At 48.4% G+C, this 25,087-nt stretch overlaps 1 protein-coding gene across 1 annotated transcript in view; it reads right to left on the bottom strand.

Moving 5' to 3' along the window:
* Positions 1-25,087, bottom strand: part of LOC123120412 (serine/arginine repetitive matrix protein 2) — a 126,511-nt gene that overhangs the window by 60,960 nt on the left and 40,464 nt on the right. The window contains exon 4 of the mRNA XM_044540400.1: positions 15,034-15,104. Coding sequence (XP_044396335.1) covers positions 15,034-15,104 — 71 coding nt within the window. The remainder of the gene's footprint in view (positions 1-15,033; positions 15,105-25,087) is intronic.

The following is a 25,087-nucleotide window of genomic DNA, read 5'->3' as shown; positions in this document are numbered from 1 at the left end:
GTGCCACCTTTGAGGACGAAATGATATCCGTTGCCTCTTATTGCTTTCAAAAAATTTCTAGTGTCAACATAGAACAACAGGAGTGTTGTGTTTAATTTTTGAATTTTTGGGCTTCGTTTGGACAGTTTTATACATTAACATGGTTTTCTAGGCATTTTATGTGCATAATTCAAATTTGAACTACATGCACATGCTCCGGTGCATATAAATTGGTTGAAAAATCAAATATGTGTCCTTCGGTGCATGCTTAGGTCCCATGCAAAAAATGGGAATGAATTTCAAACACCCTGCCACCGTCACTCGACCGCAAACATTCAGATATCTGGTTTTTAAATTCTAGTAAATCCAAAACTTGTCTGAAATTCATGAAACTTGGCATGCTATCATGGAGCGGTATCAACATGTCGTGGTAAATTTTTTGTCCCATTTGGGGCAGGTTTGGGTATAAGCTTCTCACAACAAGCGTGATGGTTCGGTAGGGAACGTGCCACCTTTGGGGACGAAACGATATCTGTTGCCTGTTATTGCTTTCAAAAAAATTCTAGTGTAAACATAGAACAACAGGCGTGTTGTGTTTAATTCTGGATTTTTTGGGGTTCGTTTGGACATTTTTATACATTAACTTGGTTTTCTATGCATTTTATGTGCATAATTCTAGTTTGAACTACATGCACATGCTCCAGTGCATATAAATTGGTTGAAAAATGAAATATGTGTCCTTCGGCGGATGCTTAGGTCCCATGCAAGAAATGGGAATGAATTTCAAACACCAGGGCACCGTCACCCGTCCGCAAACATTGAGATACATGGTTTTTAAATTCTAGTAAATTCTTAACTTGTCTTAAATTCATGAAACTTGGCATGCTATCATGGAGCGGCATAAACATGCCATGGGAAATGTTTTTTTCGGATTTGGGGCAGGTTTGGGTATAAGCTTCTCACAAACCAGAGCTTCTCACAACAACCGTGATGGTTTCGGTAGGGAACGTGCTACCTTTGGGGACGAAACTATATCCGTTGCCTCTTATTGCTTTCAAAAAAATTCTAGTGTCAACATAGAACAACAGTAGTGTTGTGTTTAATTTTGCAATTTTCCGGGGTTCGTTTGGACAATTTTATAAATTAATTGGGTTTTCTAGGCATTTTAGGTGCATAATTCAAATTTGAACTACATGCACATGCTCCAGTGCATATAAATTGGTGGAAAAATCAAATATGTGTCCTTCGGTGCATGCTTAGGTCCCATGCAAGAAATGGGAATGAATTTGAAACACCAGGGCACCGTCACTCGGCCGTAAACATTGAGATACCTGGTTTTTAAATTCTAGTAAATCCAAAACTCGTCTGAAATTCATGAAACTTGGCATGTTATCACGGAGCGGCATCAACATGCCGTGGTACATTTTTGGTCCCATTTGGGGCAGGTTTGGCTATAAGCTTCTCACAAACCAGAGCTTCTCACAACAAGCGTGATGGTTTCGGTAGGGAAAGTGCCACCTTTGCTGGCGAAAGGATATCCGTTGCCTCTTATTGCTTTCAAAAAATTTCTAGTGTCAACATAGAACAACAGGAGTGTTGGTTGATTTTGGAATTTTCGGGATTTGTTTGGACATTTTCATACATCAACTGGGTTTTCTAGGCATTTTATGTGAATAATTCAAATTTGAACTATATGCACATGCTCGAGTGCATATAAATTTGTTGAAAAATAAAATATGTGTCCTTCAATGCATGCTTAGGTCCTATGCAAGAAATGAGAATGCATTTCAAACACTCTGCCGCCGTCACTCGGCCGCAAACATTGAGATACATGGTTTTTAAATTCTAGTTAATCCAAAACTCATCTGAAATTCATGAAACTTGGCATGCTATCATGGAGCAGCATCAACATGCCATGCTAAATTTTTTGTCACATCTGGGGCAGGTTTGGGTATAAGTTTCTCACAAGCCAAAGCTTCTCACAATAAGCGTGATGGTTTTGGTAGGGAACGTGCCACCTTTTGGGACGAAATGATATCCGGTGCCTCTTATTGCTTTCAAAAAATTTCTAGTGTCAACATAGAACAACATGAGTGTTGTGTTTAATTTTGGAATTTTTCGGGGTTTGTTTGGACATTTTTATACGTTAACTAGGTTTTCTAGGCATTTTATGTGCATAATTCAAATTTGAACTACATGCACATGCTCCAGTGCATGTAAAGTGTTGAAAAATCAAATATGTGTCCTTCGGTGCATGCTTAGATCCCATGCAAGAAATGGGAATGAATTTCAAACACTAGGGCACTATTGATTGCCAACAAAACATTGAGATACTTTGTTTTTAAATTCTAGTAAATTCAAAACTCGTCTGAAATTCATGAAACTTGGCATGCTATCATGGAATGGCACTCGACATGTTGTGGTATTTTTCGTGTCCATTTTGAGAGAAGGCACACTCGAATAACAGCCAACAAAGGCATTTTGAAACAAATAGCTTCCACTGTAACTTCTCAAACGTTTTATATAATTTAAATTGTGTGCGTTATGTTAACTATTCACGTGACGCCACACCCCACTCTTTTAATGGCTAGGAGGTGCCGTGCGGACAGGTGCTTGAGTGCTTGACTAAACCGGAGGTGTCCGAGCTATACTCCAATGCGGAGGCTCACCGGGAAGCGTGCGAGCGGTACGCCGCGCGGGCTCACTGTGAAGCGAGCCCTTTGACTTCCATGGCCGCCCACCTTGGTCGCAGTTTAATACGGTTTTTTAATATAAAACACTCATCGGAAACTTTTTAGTTAGAACACCCGTATGCAAACCGACAACTTCCCCAGGAACCCAGGATTTGTGCAGCTCTTGATCACAAACGTTTTAGTTAGAACACCCGTATGCAAACCGACAGCTTCCCCAGGAAGCCAAGAGAAAATGTGCCCAGCAGGATTTCTGCAGCTCTTGATCGCAAACATTTTAGATAGAACATCCATATGCAAAGTGAGAGCTATGGTCTTACCCCTTAAGTCGAGGGAAAATTCGCAGCGCAGTATTTGTGTATCCCTTCAACGCAAACGGTTGTTTTGGATGACCCGTGTGCAACCACATACAAACAATTTGGTAAGATTTGCATCTGTCATATTGGGTATGTTGCCATTTGTCAAACTGGAAAGATTGACATTTTTTGATGTACTAACACTGCCATTTGTCAATCCTTGCAACACTGCGATTTGTCAAAATATGCACCTAAAAATCACTGGCACTGTCTAATTTTTGCAACTAAAATTTAGTAATTAAGCATAGATTTAATTCATAGATTAAGTAGTCATTCTTAATTTATACAAACAGTTCAACTCGATAGCTGAACCGACCAAACTTTTCCCCAATTGTTGCCAACCACGTACTGAAATAGCTAGTTCACCTATATATACTAGCTAATTTTAAGTACATTGTACAGTTCCACCACATCTATAGTCAGATGAACTGAACAAAATAGCCCCTAAATACTACTACTACGGAGGGGCTTTCTGCTACTTCCGGCAGCCTCTCCTATGTCGAGCGCGCTCAGTAAGAGGCAGAGGAGGAGGAGGAGCCTTCCGACGAGCTGGACAAATGCAATACGGTGCCCGCCGCTGCTGCATGTTCAGCAACGCTCGCCAGCTCGAACGCCCACTGCCGCTCCAGACGATCCCTCTCGAAGCGGCCGGACTGCTCGTAGATCTCCTGATTCCGCGCCTCTGTGTCGGCATGTGCTGCAGCCACGGCTGCGGTAAGGCTCTTTGCATGCTCGACAAGGCGCTCCTCCTCCTCCCGCAGGAACTTGATGTAGAGCGCAAGGTCACTGACGCACGTGCGGGCCTCCACCTCCGCCTCCCTCCTTCGGGCGGCGGCGGTGGAGCGGGTGATGATCCCGGCGGTCGACGGTGAGCTGGCGGCCACGGCGGCTGACGATGGGATGGCGGCCACTACGGCCACCTCCCGCCTTCGGGCCGCTGTCGCAGAGTGGGTGATGGCCGACAGTGGGGTAGCGGCCGCGACGGCCACCTCCCGCCTTCGGGTCGCGGCGGCGGATCGGGCGATGGCCCTGTCTTTCGACGGTGGTGTGGCGGCAATGACGGCCGGCAACAGCTGCCGACGGGCACCGACGGGGGAGCGTGTGGTGGGTGTTCCGCGCACACCCAACAGGGACGCCACGCGCACTACACTACACCGGGGACTGCGCCACCGCCGTGGTGTAGCCTCCCAGCTGGAGCTATTCTCTGATGACGGCGGAGTGGCTGAGCGACGGTGACGGATCGGTGCCATTGGCGATTGTGGGAGAAGCAGACGAGATAAGCTACAGGGAGGGAGGGGAAAATGCGACGCGGGACTCACCGGCCGTGAGGGTTTATATAGCAGGCCGGTAAGCATTGGCATTTTTGGGGATTTCACCGAGTCGGGCAGGAAGCTTGCGCCGGAACCTGTGAAGTTGCGCAGTAACGGGCTCACCGACGATTCATTGGCACCACTTCGAGCCACTGTTTGGCCAAAAGAACGCCCCCGCACGCTGTGCAAGCTTGCGTTGTAAGCCGTCTGCGGCAGCGGGGTGACAAGACGTGCGAGAGGAGGACGAAAGGACACGTACACATACGGTTAATACAAAAAAACATTTGCGATTTAATTACCTACTATACCCCCGTCCTGGTTTATAAGTAGGGTTTAACTAATAAAATACAAATGCATGTCGCCAAAGATTATATCGTTGGATTCGTATTTGAACGTAGTTTCTAGTTATACAATTTTTGTAACAAGCATTAACACTTTTTTGATTAAATTTAAGGTTATATACCAGCAAGCGTTTGCCCGCAACACACACGGCTTATTCCATCACAAACAGCTCAGATGGATCAACGGTATGCCACGTATCGCACATGGAATCTAATCTGATTCATGCTTGATGTCTCCGACATCGCTCGCACAGTTCATCTTATTTGCCATGTATCACTGTGCCGGCCTCTGTTCGCGTCCCTCGGCAAGATGTGCTCGCCGTTAGGCGCCGCGGCACGCTCTACTCGCGTCCGTCGGCGCGCTCGGCTTGTGGACAGCTTTTCCTTGCGTGTTCAACTGCTATATGCATATATATGTGGTTGCTCGCCATTGAGGCAACCGCCGAGCGCTCTGCTCGCGTCCCTCCGCGAACGCTCTCCCAGCGGTTGGGCATGCGCACGATCACGTTGGGGGCCCCATATGCATGCGGTTGCGTCGCGCGCGTTGCCACGCAATACAGTTACGTGCGGCACGATGGAGTTACGCGCTACAAATTAGAACTGCCATCAGGGCCTGCCGATATTCCTGGCCGTCCGGCTTCCCCTTTAATTCCCGCGGCCATTATAACCTTAGTCTCTTCAACCTTTCGATCACGCCCCACAACACAACAAGCACACCCACGACGACACATAGAGAGGGGATGTCTAGTGGTGCTCCAATGGAGTTCGGCGAGCATAAAGTGGAGACCCACGCAAGGGAGACGGATCTCTCGGTGGTGTACACCATCGACCCGGCCGTGGTGGATGACTACATCAACAGCGTTGAGCGGTTGCTTGCTCGAGACAAGTACAAGGTGGTCGGCATCGACCTCCAGTACACCGCCGGTCGTCCCGACATAGATTAGAAGGTTGCCGTCGCCCAGTGGTGCGTGGGCCATCATGTCCTCATCTACCAGTACTGCATGGCCACACAGCCTTGCGACCGTTTCAACAGATTTCTCAAAAACACCGACTACAAGTTCACCACGGTGGAAACCACCGACGATGTAAAAGCGCTCAGGGTTATGGGCTTGGCCTGCAAGAACCTTGCCGAAATCCATGAGCACTACAGGCTCTGGGGCAGCACGAAGAAGGACTCCCTGGTTGAACTCACCTCGGCCATCATCGACCCCTACTACCAAAAGATGAAGCAGGATGCCCGGAGTACAAGTCACGTATCCTGGTACAGGGCCTGCATGCAGCAACTGGATGAATCTCACCTTAGGTTCGTAGCAAAGAGCGTGTACACATGCTACGAGATGCACAGGCGGATCGTTGACATGAGGAAGTGCCTCGTTACCCAAATCGACGAGCCCAGATCGAGCCACAAGCAAAGCAAGCGTCACAAGAAGTAGATGATGATCAGATGATCGTTTATGCTAGTTAATCATGCATGTAATATATAGTTTACTTTATTGGTGTGTGGAAATGTCATGTGTGTAGTAGCCACCTATGTAATTATGCATGTAATAGTTTACTTTGGTGTGTGCAAATGCCATGGTTGTAGTAGCCACCTATGTAAGTGGATGTTTAATTTGGTTATGCAACCATGTCCTTATAAGTGTGTGTATATATATATGTTGTTGTTCTGTATGCAATCCCATCGCACAACACACACATCTTATTAGCAGCAACTGTCTGTGTTATTATCGGTCTTCACACACATTTCTGATTACAGACCTGTTTGCCGCGTATCACACACATCTTGTTATATTGAACCGTTTATGTTCTCTTGTCTCAACACAAACAGTTCATCCGAGTGAACCACATGCTGTATATCGCACACACCTTGATCTGGCTGACCGTTTCTTTTGTGTTGCCTAATCACAAACAGTTCACCCGAGTGAACCGTATGCTGTATATCGCACACACCTTCATCTGGCTGCCCATTTCTTTTGTTCCTCCTCATCGCAAACAGTTCATTGAACTGAACCATATGCCCTGCATCGCACACGCAACTAAAATCTGAACCATGTTTGATGCATCCTCCATCGCAAAACATTTTGCACCTTTTTTGACGTTTTTTACACCACCGTTTGCGATTATTGCATCGCACACAGTTTCGTCGAAGGGTCTCTGATCATAGTGTTGCGTTAGCAGCATCTTGCAGTAGTGAATCCTTTGAAGTAGAACTGAGACTATCAAGCAAGGGAGTTATATTATAATGACAATGATCATTACTTTATTAAGTTGAACCTATCATGTTGTGGTGATAAGTATTTTCCAGTGAAGGACAGATGATTTCCCTGGCACATCACTTGTACGCGTCGGTGCTGTACAAACGGTTTTTAACCCCTTTCCGCAACGGCATTTGGGACCGTCGCCAAGTGAGTGTGTGCGATAGGGTGTCCTACCAACACGACCCAAAAACCATCGGGGATATGGAGCAGTGATCCAGAGGCCTTCCAAAATGTAATCGTGTGCGATATAGCACACAGTAAATTCTTTCGCACGTGTGGTACCGGTGATTAAGCGTTTCTAATGACGCAGTGAAACCATACGGTCTGTCATAACAAACCGTTTGGGAAACGGTATGTAAGGCACACGGGCCAGCATATGAACTGTGTGCGATTTGTGCCCCATCGCACACGAGTTTTCTGCGTAACCCGTCTGCCATGCTAGACTCCATCGCACACGTTTGCCAACAATTACAGTCTGCGATAATGTTCTATCACAAACGGTTCATGATCCCCTTCGCACACATACAAGTGCTGCAGACCATTTGTGATTTATTGGGTATCACCGACGGTTGCCGCAAGAGTGACGTGTGCTTTTCGTTTGGGATCCCACACATTTTCTGAGAAAAATTCGACTGAGATTGTATTTTGCATTGGGCACAGTTTACTCCCAGTTCTCGTGTGCGATAACGCGATATCACAAACGTTTCCGGAGACCCTACGCACACGTAGTAGCGCTTCAAATCTTTTGCGATCTGCTGTGTATCACCGACAGTTCCGCTATGATTTACGTATGCTTTCCGATGTGGATCGCACACACTCATTTAGTTGAACCGTGTGTGGAGCAATTGCCAGGTTGAAACAAAAATATCCCATTTGAATCGGCACGCAAAAAGCAAATTCGCCACAATATTCAATTGAACAAATAAGCAAAAATATCCCATTTTGAATCGGCACGCAAAAAGCAAATTCGCCACAATATTCAATTGAACAAATAATGTCCACAGGAAGAACATTCATCAGATTTCGCAACAATTGCAATTGAATATATGGCGGCTAAATTCCAATGATTTGTGCACACATATATGCATTACATAATTAATCATAATGTATGAAATATGAAGACCTCATCAAATGGAAAACAATGGATCCATGCGTTATATGTTTAGCGGCTAACTCTTACTCAATGTTTTAGGAGAAGGAATGCTGAAATCTTCATTATCACTAGTGGGATTGATGTAGTGATATAGGAAGATGTCGCTGATAAATCTCCGAACCATCAGCAATTCACCAGCCAGGACCGGTTCAGGTGTCCTCGGTTTTAAGATGAGCTGCAGTATTTTTAAGATCAGAATGTGCCATATGAGTGGAGTAGAAGATATTAATTAAGATAAACTTACTGGAATTAACTTGCGAGGATCGTCACAACTATCAACAAATTTCCAGATGGAGATCATGTGTCTGCAAACATAGTATCCACAAAGGTTGGTCCCTGCTTCTTGCTTAGGACACTGAATTTTTTTGTACAGAATTAGTCATGTATTTGTCCTGTTAGGAACAACCTAGCCGGTGTTAGATGTATTATTTTTTCTTTGGTCAAATAGAAAGAGATTTATTTAGAATCTTGAACATTTGGCTAGCGTAAGGAAAGGTATTTGCAGACTGTTGGATACATTTTCCGAAAATAACGGATTTCGGTGTGTTACCGGAGAAACGATCTCGTGCTGCAGTGGTAGTTCCCTCTTGAACAGGTTCCCTGGTTTAGTTTTCCACAATGCGAGCACACTGCAAATGATGATGAATTTTGACAACATCAATTATTGAACCAGATATGAATGCAAATTAATTTCAACATCATAGAATTCAATACGTATTCATGAATTGCTGAAGATGCGTTAGATCCTGAGCGTTTGTTTTTGTTGACTCTCTGAGAGAATCGATGTAGTAAACTGTGTTCTTGTTTGGAACAATGAATACCAATATCCAGTGATTGCTACATATTAAGAAAGCCATGAACTTATGAATGATGTCAAAATCTGAAAGACAATCAGTGTATACGTGGTTGTTTACTTGACATACCATTCATGATATGGCGAGAGAAATGATTCTGCATGGGACGTGTTTTCGAAGATACGGACGACCGTGTTAACGGCCCAGTCCCGTCGGTCCTTACCATCTAATGTTGTGCCATTTGTTAATGCAGGATCTATGAAATACACACTCTCCCTTTTTCTTCTATGCGCATTCAATCCCCTGAGAGGAATAAAATGCAGTTAGCTGTTTATCATTTACAGCCTTGTATGGAGAAGTTGATCAGAGTTTGTTATGTACATACAAAATCAGGCATCTAACAAGAGTGGCATCGAGCACGTTGAAGTTGAAGAAGAGATGTAAGTCCTCGAAACTCACATCGATCAAACCATCATCGTGTTGGAAATGATATCTGTTGTAGTGGACTAGCAAACCATGATGACCTGCTGACATTAGATCCATGCAATATTCATGTAACTCGGGGCAACTGGAGCTGCACTCATCAAAGTATTCGCCAACAAGAAATGGCTGGCCATGGACGTAATAGCGTGCTTGAAGTACGTCTGCTTTACTTTTAGCAAGCAACAAACATACTTCTTCATCATCCATGGCATCAGAAATAATATTTCTCCCCGATTCGAACAAGCTGCTGTTAATTTGGTTATGGGCGATGAGTGCTTTAAGTAAGGCAATCATTCTCTTTCCTCTTCACTTTCCCGCCACGCTTCCTTAGGGGTGTAGCCTTTTTGGCCACTTCCTTCTTGGTACTTGAAGCATTTCTGGCAGAACGTCTGGTTGCCTACAAGGTAGTCTGCCGAGCAGACGGTGAAGCTTGGGCGGACTGCTTAGCAGACGGTTTATCTATGCTGGACCGCTAAGCTGGCGGTGCTGCTGAGACGGACTGCTGGGCTGTAGGAGCAGAGGCATCGGACTGCTGACCATGCGTTGAAGCTATGTCAGGTTTCTGCGCAGGTGGTGCCAACTTGTCGGTGTGCTGAGGAGTGTCGGTGTCAAAACCGGCGGATCTCGGGTAGGGGGTCCCGAACTGTGCGTCTAGGATCGATGGTAACAGGAGACGGGGGACACGATGTTTACCCAGGTTCGGGCCCTCTCTATGGAGGTAATACCCTACTTCCTTCTTGATTGATCTTGATGAATATGAGTGTTACAAGAGTTGATCTACCACGAGATCGTAATGGCTAAACCCTAGAAGCCTAGCCTATGTGAATATGGTAATGAATGTCCCCTATTCGTACTATGCTCTCCGGTTTATATAGACACCGGAGAGATCTAGGGTTACATGGGGTCGGTACATAAGAAGGAATCTTCATAGTTGGTCGCCTAGCTTGCCTTCCACGCCAGGGAAAGTCCAATCCGGACACGGGTATAGTCTTCGGCCTTCGTATCTTCACAGCCCATCAGTCCGGCCCAATGAATAACAGGCCGGACGCCCGAGGACCCCTTAGTCCAGGACTCCCTCAGTAGCCCCTGAACCTGGCTTCAATGAAGAGGAGTCCGGCGCGCAGATTGTCTTCGGCATTGCAAGGCGGGTTCCCCTTTCTCCGAACTCCAAGATAATCTTCGGATGCGATGATTGTATCCGGACCTGTTACACACACCACACACAACCGCAGAGAGAATATAATATTTGCACGAATCTAATCTGTTGACAGCTTCTTTACAACACGACATCACGTTTGTCCGGTCATAATTTCGAACCGTTTTTCTTCTGCCATCCCACGTTTCGAGACGCGGTTGCTATTGGCATGTCTTGTCAAAACAGAGATCGTGTCCCCTTATTGCGGGATTCTCATCAATGCGGGCATGGGTAACCCAACCGTGCTGTTTACACAGCCCTTGGGAATAGGCAAATCTTAAGGCGAGTGAGGAGGCGTTTAATATTTGCTGCCTTTATAAGGGGATAAGAATTCCCTCTTCCTCGTCTCACGCTCTCTCTGTCTCCGCCTTCCCGATCTCGAGCTCCAGCGCCCAAGTTGTCATCTCCTTTCCACTCAAGCAACCATGTCCGGATCCGGTGGTCAGGGCAAGTGGATGGTCTCCTCCGTCAAGGAGGAGGACATTACTGAGCTCCGAGCGGCCGGATATTTGGCGAAGGGAATCGCCCACCGCCTACCGGCCGAGGGACAAATCGTCCCCACGCCGGAGCCCAACGAGAGGGTAGTATTCCTTCCTCATTTCTTCCGCGGGCTGGGGTTTCCACTCCACCCTTTCGTCCGCGGGCTGATGTATTATTACGGGATAGATTTCCACGATCTGTCCCCAAATTCCTTCCTCAACATCTCGGCGTTTATCGTCATGTGTGAGGCCTTCCTCCGCATCCAGCCCCACTTTGGGTTGTGGCTCAAAGTCTTCAACGTAAAGCCGAAGGTGGTGGATGGCTAGCACGCGGAGTGCGGAGGAGCCATGGTGAGCAAGCTGTCCAATGTCTCCAGGCCCAAGGGCACCTTTGTGGATACGTTAAAGGAGTGGCAGAAGCAGTGGTTCTACATCACAGAACCACGCGGCACTACGTGGGCCGCAACTGCCGAATTCCGATCCGGCGCTCCTATGCGACTCACCTCCTGGGTCGAGAAGAGTCCGGACTGGTGTTCACCTGATGAGCTGATAGCGTTGCAGACGCGCGTTCAAAGCATGGTGACCAAGAATGTCAAGCTCGTCGACGTGATCCAGGTGATGTTAATTCGCCGGATTCTTCCATGCCAGCGCCGAAGCTGCCCTCTGTGGGAGTTCAATTTGAAGAAGCACCAGACCTTGGCAAGGCTCTTCGAGACTACTCACGAAGGCGCCTGGAAGTTGCTTTTTAAGGGCAACGAGAAGCCACCGGACACGGATTCAGACCGTGGTCACGATTATACACACCCCGCCAGCGAGGTATGTTATTTCTGACGCATTCCCAACCTCATTGTTTCGAGGATGATGTCTGAGCTTTTATTATGGTTCCATCAGGACTGGATGGAGAGGGCGAAGCGGATCTAGTGTCCGGCTCTGCTGCCTGAAGAACCAGTCATCCCGCGTCTAGCGAAGATGTTGGTGCCGGCGCCATATAAGGCACCGGAGAAGAAGGCCAAGAAGAAGGCAAAGGGGGCCAAGAGTGGCCTTCGCCGTAAGGGCACTTCGGACGTGGCGTCCGAAGACGACGAAACTCATTCCTCTGTCCCTGAGGACAATGACGAGGAAGAGGAGGAGGAGGAAGAAAACAATCCTCCCCCTGAGGAGAGGAAGAAGAAGAGGGCGGCTCCGGCGCATCTGGAGGCGGAGCCGCCCAAGAAGGGGAAGGGCGTTCCAGCGGTCAACACCGCGTGGGACGTTGACAGCAGTGCGGAACCACGCCCCCGCACTAAGCCCCAGGCCGCATCGTAAGTGACAGGGCTCGCTCGTGCGCACATCTAGCCCTTTCTTTCCATTATCTTGATGTAGTTAACTGTACTATTGCAGTCCGGCCCGCGACCTAATCCAGCGATCCTCGTCTGGAGGTTCGTTGGCTCCATCGGAGATGGTGAGCCAGTCGCCACCGCCTGCTTACTCCCCCGGGGCCAGGAACGACACCGAAGTGCTGTTCCGGAGGACCGCTCCGAAGGGAGGAGCCCAGGACGGTGTTTGGGAGGCGCTACAAGGCGAGACTTCCACTGCCGGACACGTGGGGGAGCCAATCCCCATGGAGACTGACGAAGAGGGCCATATCCAGTTAGGCCCTCAGCCGAATACGATTCCGGAGACCCATATGGCTCCGGAGTCGGGCGAGCAGCCCCCTTTGAAGGAGGGGGGTGTGCCGCCTCCACCGGTGGCTGCTGTCCATCCAGGAGCGCCGGATGACCTAATGGGGGCGCTACGAAGCACCTCCGTTGTGGATGAACACCGTGTCCTTATGGGTGCGGTGATCGAGAAGATTCAGTCCGCCAAGAGCGGACTGAATGAAGCCTGCAGCAGCCTGTTAACAGGTTTCGAGGTAAGTGACATAGAAAGAGAAAAAACCCATGTAGTCCGTAGCCCCTGAGACACTGTCCGGTGTTCGGCGAGAAGAACCGGACAGGGGATTAATCCTCTATTATAGGAGACTAACGAAATTTTGATGCATAAGCAGGCGTCGCTGTTGGCCGCAGCCTCGCATGCTGCCGAAGTCTCTGAATTGAAGCAGAGGCTGGAGCGGACTGAGAACGAGCTCGATGAGGTTACAATTAGGCTTCAGGAGAAGCAAGGTGAGTAACGTCTTGCTGTGTGTTCGGAAAGCGTAGGCGCTTTGTATTGGCTGTAATGTCGTAATATGTGCAGGAGCCACGACCGAGGTTGAGGCCCCGAGGAAGGCCTTGGGCGAGGCCGAGGAGAAAGCTGTCCAGCAGTAGGCCGCTCGTAAGAAGCTCAAGGCCCGGGTCAAAGAAGTCCAGTAGGAGCTCCAAGATGCGGTGAAAAAATGTGAGACCTTGGAGAATGATGCGTCAGCTCAAGAGGCCGAGCTCACCAAGGCTCGTCAGAGCGCGGAGACCGCACGGAATGAGGCCCAGGCCGCCCTCCAGGAGATCCAGAAGGCCAAGAAGATCACGGCGGGTAAGGCATTTAAGATGCAGAGCAAGTATGCGGAGAAGCAATACCTTTTACTAACCCGGGTTCGGAGTTCCCCAGGGGCTTTTGCGGATCTACCACGCAGCGTATCAGACGTTGCAGAGTTCTACCGAGCCGAAGGAGGAGGTTCTACGAAGAAGCTATTCTGGCCGCAGTATGCGACGCCAGAGCATCCCGTGTCCTTCACCGATCAGCTGAAGCAGCTGGTGGAGCTGCACCGGGTGGCCGAACTAGCCATGAAGGATGTGATGATCCGGCTATGGCCAGCTGAAGCTATGCCCGGCAGCTACTTCGGACTCGTGAGGCGTCTAGTGGAGGCCTGTCCGCGGCTGGACGTCGTCAAGCGCTCTGCCTGTATTGAAGGTGCCCGTATGGCCTTCGCTCGCTGCAAGATGTGGTGGGTGAAGATGAACGTTGTTGAAGTTGCCAGCGGGCCGCCGGAGGGCAAGGAGCACCGCACACCCGAGCGATATTTCGCGGATGTCGTAGAGGGGTCTCGACTTGTGGCGGCACAATGTTCGCAGGACATTGTATTTGAATAAATGTATTCATGTTGCCCTTGCCTTGTATTATGGGAACAAAGCCAGTTTTTGTAAAATAATTTTATTATGCTTTGAATTGTTTCCTCCTGTGCGGCCGTATTATTTGCAATCTGAGGGTTGGCCAGTCGTCGGCTTCTTCCCTCGCGTAGGTAGTACGGAGGTGTTCGGGATGGGTTCTAAACAATCTTGATCCAATTATATGGTCCTTTGGATGAGTTGTTTAGCGCAACGAACAAGGCAATCGGACTGTACGGCTTAAACGCCCTCACTTAGCCATAGGAGTTTTATAATTAAGCAAGTGCGCAGCCCCTGGTCCAAGCCAGGGTGCTGTCAGCATCTGATCGGGAAGTGCCGATCCTTCGCATGATGCGGAAAATATCTCCAACGATTTTGTAACCCTCGAACAGCTGAGCGGCTCTCGCTATATCATGACAGTCAGTTTTCGGCTTTCTCTACTGAGGTGCTCATCCAGTCAAGGCCAGGGCACAATCGCAGTAGTTCTCCCTTTACTACCCTAGCCGATAGAGAGGAACGTAGGGTAGCAAGCACAGGAGCCGGGCAACCCAACTATTGACCAAAGACATGATTCGGACCCAATGCATATAATGCTAAATTCGGGGTGCCGAACTTATATATAAAAAGTGTTCGGACTTTACTGCCGTATTGTGGGGCGGCAAGTAGCCCCTGGCGAATATGAAACGTACAAAAGAGTATCGATGCAGCAAATTAGCAGATCAAAATAAAACGGAGTAAGAAGCGAAAACCACAGAAACTGGGCCACAAACCATTTTTATTATATCTGGATGGATACGTCAAGTTGTATCCGGTACAGATGGTGCCAACAGTATCCGGGCTATTTAACATGCCGGAATCAGTAGGGCGCAGCGTGCGGGTCCTAAGAAATAAGTATGAATACCGTCAAGAAGAGCGTATAGAGGTTACCCTACACACCTGTGCTGCTTGCCTCCGTTGTATGCCAATCCTTCTAAAGGGCTCACGACCAGGCCCGCTGAAAGCAGAACCTGAAACAAGAAGAAAGTAAAAGTAAGTGTGTCCAGGATCTGTCTGGCCGAACTGTAGACCCCGGGTTATCTTGTGCCTCCGTCGATGTCCATGGAATTTTGAGTGCGTAATTGTGTACGCGTGGTACGAATGCCACTACCTTATTGGGACTGGGACGGAGGCTGAATTGCTAGTCGAGATCTTGACGAACTGCGCCGTCCTGTTGCAGTGAAGTCCGGAACCTCTTAATGATGTCCGAGGGCTCAATAGTCGTACTATGGTGCTGCTTGAGAAGGCAGCTCTGTACTTCTGCTGCTAGGGCGGTGGTCTGCTCCTCTGTTCGTAGGGAGCGTTCCGTATTGCCATTGACTGTTATGACGCCGCGTGGACCGGGCATCTTGAGCTTGAGATAAGCATAGTGTGGCACTGCGTTGAATCTAGCAAACGCGGTTCGTCCGAGCAGTGTGTGATAGCCGCTGCGGAAGGGGACGATATCGAAGATTGGCTCTTTGCTTCGGAAGTTGTCCGGAGAACCGAAGACCACCTCCAGCATGATTGAGCCCGTACAGCGGGCCTCTATGCCTGGTATGACTCCTTTAAAGGTAGTCTTTGTTGGTTTGATTCGCGAGGGGTTAATGCCCATCTTCCGCACTGTGTCCTGATAAAGCAGGTTGAGGCTGCTACCACCGTCCATCAGGACTCGTGTTTGGTGAAACCCGTCAATAATTGGGTCAAGGACTAGTGCGGCTGAGCCGCCATGGCGGATACTGGTTGGGTGATCTCGACGATCAAAGGTGATCGGGAATGATGACCACGGATTGAATTTTGGGGCGACTGGCTCTTCCGCGTAGACGTCCCTAAGTGCTCGCTTATGCTCCCTTTTGGGGATGTGCATAGCGTATATCATGTTCACCGTTTTGACTGGAGGGGGAAATTTCTTTTGCCATCCGGTGTTCGACTGCCGGGGCTCTTCGTCCTTGTTCTCACTTTGTGATCCCTTTTCTTTGTTTTTAGCATTTAACTTGCCAGCCTGCTTGGAGATCCAACAATCCCTGTTGGAATGATTGGCTTGCTTATCCGGGGTGCCATGAATTTGGCACGGACGGTCGAGTATGCGGTCCAGGCTGGAAGGTCTTTCGTTGTTTCTTTTGTAGGGCTTCTTCCGTTGGCCGGATTTGGAGCCACTGAATCCGGCGTTGACTGTTGTGTCATCGGTGTTGTCGCCATTGCTTCGGCGTTTGTGTCTATTGCGCCGGAGCTTGCCGGTGATGTTCTTGGCCTCAGTGGGGCCTGCCTCGCTGGTTGTGTTTTTACTACGAGCCAGCCAGCTGTCCTCACCCGCTCAAAAGCGGGTCATGAGTGCCGTAAGGGCTGCCATAGACTTTGTCTTTTCTTGGCCGAGGTGGTGTGCTAGCCATTCGTCACGGATGCTATGTTTGAAAGCTGCTAGGGCCTCGGCATCCGGACAGTCAACAATCTTGTTCTTTTTGGTTAGGAACCTAGTCCAGAATTTTCTGGCTGATTCTCCAGGTTGTTGAACTATGTGGCTTAAGTCATCGGCATTTGGTGGCCGGACATAAGTTCCTTGGAAGTTATCAAGGAAAGCCTCTTCCAAGTCCTCCCAGCTGCCGATAGAATTCTCAGGCAGGCTATTTAACCAGTGCCGAGCTGGCCCTTTGAGCTTTAATGGGAGGTATTTGATGGCGTGGAGGTCATCTCCTCGAGCCATATGGATATGGAGAATGAAATCCTCGGTCCATACTGCGGGATCGGTTGTGCCGTCGTATGGTTCAATGTTGACAGGCTTGAACCCCTCGGGGAATTCGTGATCCAGTACTTCGTCTGTGAAGCAGAGAGGGTGTACGGCGCCTCTATAGCAGGCCGCGTCGTGGCGTAGCTCTGATGGAGTCCGTCTGCGATATTCGGCCCGGGCGGGGTTAGTTTTATCACGTCCAAATAGGTAACCGTCGTCGTGCCTCGAGGCGCGCCCTCGCGATCCGTAGATCGATCTTGTATGTCCTGCTCTATCGTCCAAGATCTGCCGGAGGTCGTACGTGTGACCCCGAACTCTTCCGTCTCTATTTTTACGGGGCAGTGGGGCAGGCTGTTGTTCGGCCTGAGTTGCCGCTTTATCCCGGCCGCGGGGTGGCCAGTCGGCCGCCCTGTCTCGATCACGTGGTGGTCGTTCCGCATTACGTGAGGGAGACGTGTGCTCCGGTGCTTCCTCATCGAATTGAGGTAGCAGTCTGCGTTTCGGGTAGCTCTTGGCTGGGCGCCTGAGGCCGTATTCTTCGGCTGTTAGGACATCAGTCCATCTGTCGACGAGTAGATCTTTTTTGGCTTGCAGCTGCTGCTGTTTCTTTTTCAGGCTCCTTGAAGTGGCTATGAGCTGGAGCTTAAAGCGCTCCTGCTCTAGAGGATCCTCCGGCACGATGAAGTCTTCGTTGCCGAGGCTTGTCTCCTCCTCAGAGGGTGGACGGTAACTATCGTCCTCCGAGTCATCTTCTGTGGCCTGTTCGTCAGGGTTGTCTCGCCCGTTGTCATGTTCCTCCTGTTCGGATGTAGCTTCGACAGGGTCTTCGTTGTTTTCGGCGTCGCCCGGAGTACTATTTTCTCCGGTGCCAGTATTGCTATCTTTTGAGCGGCGAGGCTTAGAACTGCGCTTGGGGCGTCGGCGCTTGGACTGCGTCTCAGAGGTTTTATTCACATCTGGCTCTTCCTTGTCGTCGCCAAATCCTTTGGGTGTATCAACGATGTACACGTCGTACGAAGAGGTAGCCGTCCAACGTCCGGTGAATGGCGGGTCTTGGCCTTGCTCCATATCGGCATCGTCGTCCATACCGTCGATGTGAGCCATAGGCAAGCACGTCGGTTAAGTCATCGACAGTGGCTATGAAGTGGGTGGCGGGTGGGAAGCAAAATTCCTCGTCATCCGTCTCTAGCTCGAACCGGACATAGTTCGGCTGTGAGTCCTTTTCCAAGGCAAATTCTTTAAAGATTTTAGCACGTCACCCAAAGGCGAGTGCTGGAAAACATCGGCGGCGATGAACTCGAAGATCGATAACCGATGTAGCTTGGTGTTCACGGGCGTACACAGTCTGGAACTTATAGCCGGAAACACGTCCGAAGTTCCGTTAAAGCGAATATTGCAGGGCGTTGAGTCCGTGTGCGGCTCCAACGCCGCGGACTCTATGGCCTCGGATGGCACGATCTGATTTGACTCTAAGGCCCTTGCAGTAACAGGAACCATCTCCCGGGTGTGATCCGATGACAGATTTAAGTCACGTTCATCGGGGTGAGGGGGATCGATCGCCACGGGCTCAAATCCCTTGAAGGTCAAGTCTCCACGGATATCCGCGACATAGTTCAAGCTTCCGAATCTGACCTGATGGCCAGGGGCGTAGCTGTCGATCTGGTCTAGATGGCCAAGCGAGTCGGCCCGCAGTACGAAGTTGCCGAACACAAAGATTTGTCTAGGGAGGAAGGTTTCTCCCTGGACGACGTCATTAATGATGATCGAAGGGGCCATCAAGTCCTTTGCCGACGGCACAGTGGAACTCTCAATGAAAGCACCAATGTCGGTGTCAAAACCGGCAGATCTCGGGTAGGGGGTCCCGAACTGTGCGTCTAGGATCGATGGTAACAGGAGACGGGGGACACGATGTTTACCCAGGTTCGGACCCTCTCTATGGAGGTAATATCCTACTTCCTGCTTGATTGATCTTGATGAATATGAGTGTTACAAGAGTTGATCTACCACGAGATCGTAATGGCTAAACCCTAGAAGGTAGCCTATGTGAATATGGTAATGAATGTCCCCTATCCAGACTATGATCTCCGGTTTATACAGACACCGGAGAGATCTAGGGTTACATGGGGTCGGTACATAAGAAGGAATCTCACAGCTGGTCGCCTAGCTTGCCTTCCACGCCAAGGAAAGTCCAATCCAGACACAGGTATAGTCTTCGTCCTTCGTATCTTCACAGCCCATCAGTCCGGCCCAATGAATAACAGGCCGGACGCCCGAGGACCCCTTAGTCCAGGACTCCCTCAAGGAGGCCATACCAACGCATTGGTTTGCTGAGCAGGAAGTGTTGACGCATTGGTATGCTGATCACGCGCCTGCGGACCGACGGACTGATGAGCAGTCGGTTCTGGACCTACAGACTACTTAGCAGGCGGCTCCGAAGCATCAGACTGCTAAGCAGTCTGTTCCACCAGGTTGGTCTGCTGAGCATGTGCTGCAGCTGGGTCTCCCCCCGCTGCTTCAGCGGCCGGCATCTGAACCGGTGGTGCGTCATCAGAAGTTGTAGGCCTTGCCACTGGCTGCTTTGGGGCAGAGGATGACATGGCCTATACGCCACAAACTCGGGCCGGCTGATCACAGGTTGATGCATCAGCCCGCGAGAGCTGCTGTGGCAAGGAGAGTGTCACCGGTTGAGGGGCGACAGTGGTTTCTCTTGGCAGGGCTTCAGAAATCTCATGGATGAACTCTATTTGCTTTCCTGGCCACTGGATGTGATGTAACAGTGTTTCTCCCAAGGTCCTTTGCTCATCGAAGTCTCCTAGGACATTCTTCAGGGCAAATTCATTGAATACAGGCTTTACTTCAGTCATGTAGCACTTCACACGGCCCGGCTTCAATGGCACATTGTCCAAGAAGAGGTCATCTTCCAAGAAGGGAGGGCAAACCCAGGCTGATGCACATTTTAATGTACCTTCATAATGTGTAAGCACGCCCTTCGGTCTGTCTTTCATTCCAGATAGATCAGATATAGCATCATCACGAGCAGCTGCAGTCTTAGTGTCGCTGGGGTCAGCTGATGCACAGCTACTCTTGTGCAGTGTTGTCGCGCAATAAGCAGCATCATCCATGCCCACCTCCCCTCCCATCCGCTGGCTATCTATCAGTGTTAGAGTCTTCTGCATCATCATTGACTCCTCAATATCCTTTCGAACAGCCAGATAAATCTCCTTCTTCAACCTTTCATACAATGCATCCTGCTTCATTTCACTCCTCGCTTTTTTCATGCTGAGCCTCTCTTCTTTGCTAAGTGTGAAAGCCCTCTTGTGCGGGACATTAACACATATACCCCTTGCACGGCCAGGGGGCTCTTTTGTGTCCAGAGCAATGGACAGAATGTCACATGGCCCTGAGTTCCTGCAGAACCTTCCAGGGATCTTGGAAGCCTCTAACATCACTTCATACAGTTTGGCGTCACATGCGTTTTCAAAGTAATAAGTTCTGTCATCACGCCTCTTTGCACGTGCCTGCAAGTAGTCTCTCGCGTGTTTGCCCCTGATTTCACTAAAGGTCGGATTCCCACCCGCCACTACTGCTTCTTTGTCCTCCTGTTCCCATATCAGTTTCATGTCGTAGTATCCTGCCACACCCATACGGTGGGGGTGTATGTTCTTCTTCTGAAGTTCCGATTGCTTGAAACTCTTCGCAGCAAACTCTGGAGTTGCCCTGACCCTTTTGAATTCTGCACACTCTGCCTTTGTAATTTGGGGGTATGCGGGGATTGGGTCCTTGCCTTCACTCAAGTACTTCTTGTACAGCACGTGCTTCCAGTTTCTCCAAGCATCCCTAGCCTTCTTCAGTGCAGCGTGTTCCACCTGCATTCTCCACTGCTCTGGAACGTTGAAGTGATCCATGATCTCCCGGACTATCCTTCGCCGTGTTTCTGTGGCAGGGTAATTGCTGCAGCTCTATCCCGTTCAAGACTACTTGATCCCTCACAATCTGCTGAAGACCTAGAGTTGTCCGAATAAAATGAAAATACATGGCCTGAATGGGTGATGTCGGTGCTACTCGGCATCTACAGAGAACAGATGCGAAACTCAGGAAAGGAGGATAAGCATAAAACTAACAACTTGGTATCATGCCATGCAAGCGCCCGCGATTTGTAAATAGGCAGTAACTTATTGGAACAAATACAGCTTATATGTAGTAAGGAAGGTAGATAATGAACACATATACGCTCTCCGTTATTTTATAGCCAATTTGGGAACATCTGGAACAAAATTGGAAGAGGGGTTGCGAGGAAATATGCCTCACCGCGATGGAGAGCAGTAACTAACAGGCTTCTTAATGCAAACTCGGCCGGACCACAGGAGAGGCGAGGGTTACTGCATCGCAATGCTCGAGGGTGGCTGGCGAGCAAACGAAGACGGCGAGGCGCGAGCCGCCGCATGTTGGGAATGGCAGTGGAGGTAGGCTTGACGCCGAAGAGCGGGCACACGGCCGGGGTGAGCACGGCAGTGCCGGAGAGGGTTCTGCTGTGGATCTGGAGGGGGGGAGCTGGCGAAGGAGATTGGGTGGACTAGTTGAGAGAAACGCGGGCGGACGATGGGGGGTTGTTGGGGACTCCGGATGTTGGTGGCCTAGGTGAAAAGGGTGAAAAATATTTACGGCCATCGCGCGTGCGGAAAGGCCTATGCAAACGATTGCCTCTAAGCGCTCGTGTGCACAAACAGAATAATTTCGTTTGAAATGAAGACGTACTAATTTTGAAATGAAGACATGAGTTCATCGTTTTGCCTCTAAATTTTTCCCACGTAAACCAATCACAATTTACCACGGGTTTGATTTGCTGGCGCATTTCAGGTCTCGTGTGCTATATGTAAGACAGTTTTTGGCATTTACCGTGCATGTTGGCATATAAATCAATTCCTAGCCGGACTGCATTTCCTGTCGAAAGGGATGAGGATTGCCGTTCGATCTGGGAGCATCCAACGGTGCAGACGTATGATCCGTGCGGTTTGGGTTCTGGCCAATCAGAAGACACGACACAGATCGCGTGCAGCGAGGGGGGCAACGGCCACGGTTTGGTAGGCACACGGCTTTCGTGTGTGAACCGTCTGCTATTTGAAAACATTTTTTGGGAGGGGCTATTTGAAAACATGTACATGCGTTGTCGAACGGGATGAGGATCATCGTTCGATCTAGGAGAATCCAACGGTGCAGACGTACGATCCGTGGGGTTTGGGTTCTGGCCAATCAGAAAGCACGACTCAGATCGCGCGCGTGGCATGAGGGGTGGGGGGTGCATTGGCCACGGTTTAGTGGACACACGGCTTTCGTGAGTGAACCGTGTGCTCTTTGAAAACATTTACATTACCTAACATCATATTTTTTGTTCGAATGAAAACATGAGTTCATCGTTTCGCCTCCAATTTTTTTCCACGGTAAGAAATCACGAGTATAGTGGAGAGTGTCATATACTAGTATCATGAATATACAGTATATATGATACTATTGTATGATACTACCTTTAATTAATTATAGCGCATAATATAATACATAGAGTATAGTATCATATATAGATCATATTTATTGCCATGCATGACACAAATTAGCATCACATTTAACATGATACGGTCTCTACCTATATGTTACTCTAACCTTCTTTATATATATTTAATTCTTTTCCACATCAGCATGCTTGCTATTTCCGAGTGCATGACATCGTCGGCTATGATACCACCACTATGGCCAGCCTTATATAGTGGGGAGTATTGATAACCCACAAGTATAGGGGATCGCAACAGTTTTGGAGGGTAGAGTATTCAACCCAAATTTATTGATTCGACACAAGGGGAGCCAAAGAATATTCTCAAGTATTAGCAGTTGAGTTGTCAATTCAGCCACACCTGGAAAACTTAATATCTGCAGCAAAGTATTTAGTAGCAAAGTAATATGGAAGTAACAGTAACGGTGGCAAAGGTAACAGTAGCAGTTTTGTAGTAATTGTAATAGTGGCAACGGTATAGTAACTAAGCAGAGATCAATATGTGAAAAGGTCGTAGGCATTGGATCAGTGATGGATAATTATGTCGGATGTGATTCCTCATGCAACAGTTATAACATAGGGTGACACAGAACTAGCTCCAGTTCATCAATGTAATGTAGGCATGTATTCCGAATATAGTCATACATGCTTACGGAAAAGAACTTGCATGACATCTTTTGTCCTACCCTCCCGTGGCAGCGGGGTCCTATTGGAAACTAAGGGATATTAAGGCCTCCTTTTAATAGAGTACCGGACCAAAGCATTAACACTTAGTGAATACATGAACTCCTCAAATTATGGTCATCACCGGGAGTGGTCCCGATTATTGTCACTTCGGGGTTACCGGATCATAACACATAGTAGGTGACTATTGACTTGCAGAATAGGATCAAGAACTCACATATATTCATGAAAACATAATAGGTTCAGATCTGAAATCATGGCACTCGGGCCCTAGTTACAAGCATTAAGCATAGCAAAGCCATAGCAACATCAATCTCAGAACATAATGGATACTAGGGATCAAACCCTAACAAAACTAACTCGATTACATGATAAATCTCATCCAACCCATCACCGTCCAGCAAGCCTACGATGGAATTACTCATGCACGGCGGTGAGCATCATGAAATTGGTGATGGAGGAAGGTTGATGATGACGACGGCGACGGATTCCCCTCTCTGGAGCCCCGAACGGACTCCAGATCAGCCCTCCCGAGAAAGATTAGGGCTTGGCGGCGGCTCCGTATCGTAAAACGCGATGAATCCTTCTCTCTGATTTTTTTCTCCCTGAAAGTGAATATATAGAGTTGGAGTTGAGGTCGGTGGAGCCTCAGGGGGCCCACGAGGCACGGGGGCGCGCCCCCCGCCCTCGTGAACAGGGTGGGCCTCCTGGAGTTGATTCTTTCACCAGTATTTTTTATATATTCCAAAAATATTCTCCGTGAATTTTCAGGTCATTCCGAGAACTTTTATTTCTGCACAAAAATAACACCATGGCAATTCTGCTGAAAACAGCGTCAGTCCGGGTTAGTTCCATTCAGATCATGCAAGTTAGAGTCCAAAACAAGGGCAAACGTGTTTGGAAAAGTAGATACGATGGAGACGAATCAACTCCCCCAAGCTTAAACCTTTGCTTGTCCTCAAGCAATTCAGTTGACAAACTGAAAGTGATAAAGAAAAACTTTTACAAACTCTATTTGCTCTTGTTGTTATAAATATGTAAAGCCATCATTCAAGTTTCCAGCAAAGATTATGAACTAACCATATTCACAATAACACTTAGGTCTCATGTTTACTCATATCAATGGCATAATCAACTAGCGAGCAGTAATAATAAATCTCGGATGACAACACTTTCTCAAAACAATCATAATATGATATAACAAGATGGTATCTCGCTAGCCCTTTCTGAGACCGCAAAACATAAATGCAGAGCACCTCTGAAGATCAAGGACTGACTAAACATTGTAATTCATGGTAAAAGAGATCCAGTCATACTCAATGTAAACTAATAGTAATGCATGCAAATGACAGCAGTGCTCTCCAACTGGTGATTTTAAATAAGAGGGTGATGACTCAACATAAAAGTAAATAGATAGGCCCTTCGCAGAGGGAAGCAGGGATTTGTAGAGGTGCCAGAGCTCGATTTTGAAATAGAGATAAATAATATTTTGGGTGGCATACTTTCATTGTCAACATAACAACCGAGAGATCTCGATATCTTCCATGCTACACACATTATAGGCGGTTCCCAAACAGAATGGTAAAGTTTATACTCCCCCACCACCAACAAGCATCAATCCAGGGCTTGCCCGAAACAACGGGTGCCTCCAACTAACAACAGTCCTGGGGGAGTTTTGTTTGCAATTAATTTGATTTGAGCATAGGACTGGGCATCCCGGTGACCCGCCATTTTCTCGTGAGTGAGGAGCGGAGTCCACTCCTCTTGAGAATAACCCGCCTAGCATGGAAGATACAGACAGCCCTAGTTGATACATGAGCTATTCGAGCATACAAAACAGAATTTCATTTGAAGGTTTAGAGTTTGGCACATACAAATTTACTTGGAACGGCAGGTAGATACTGCATATAGGAAGGTATGGTGGACTCATATGGAATAACTTTGGGGTTTATGGAAGTGGATGCACAAGCAGTATTCCCGCTTAGTACAAGTGAAGGCTAGAAAGATACTGGGAAGCGACCAAC

Source organism: Triticum aestivum, chromosome 5D (genome assembly GCF_018294505.1).
Source record: "Triticum aestivum cultivar Chinese Spring chromosome 5D, IWGSC CS RefSeq v2.1, whole genome shotgun sequence".
Classification (NCBI taxonomy): domain Eukaryota; kingdom Viridiplantae; phylum Streptophyta; class Magnoliopsida; order Poales; family Poaceae; genus Triticum; species Triticum aestivum.
The sequence above is the reverse complement of the archived record's forward strand: the minus strand, read 5'-3'. Positions and strand labels throughout refer to the sequence as shown.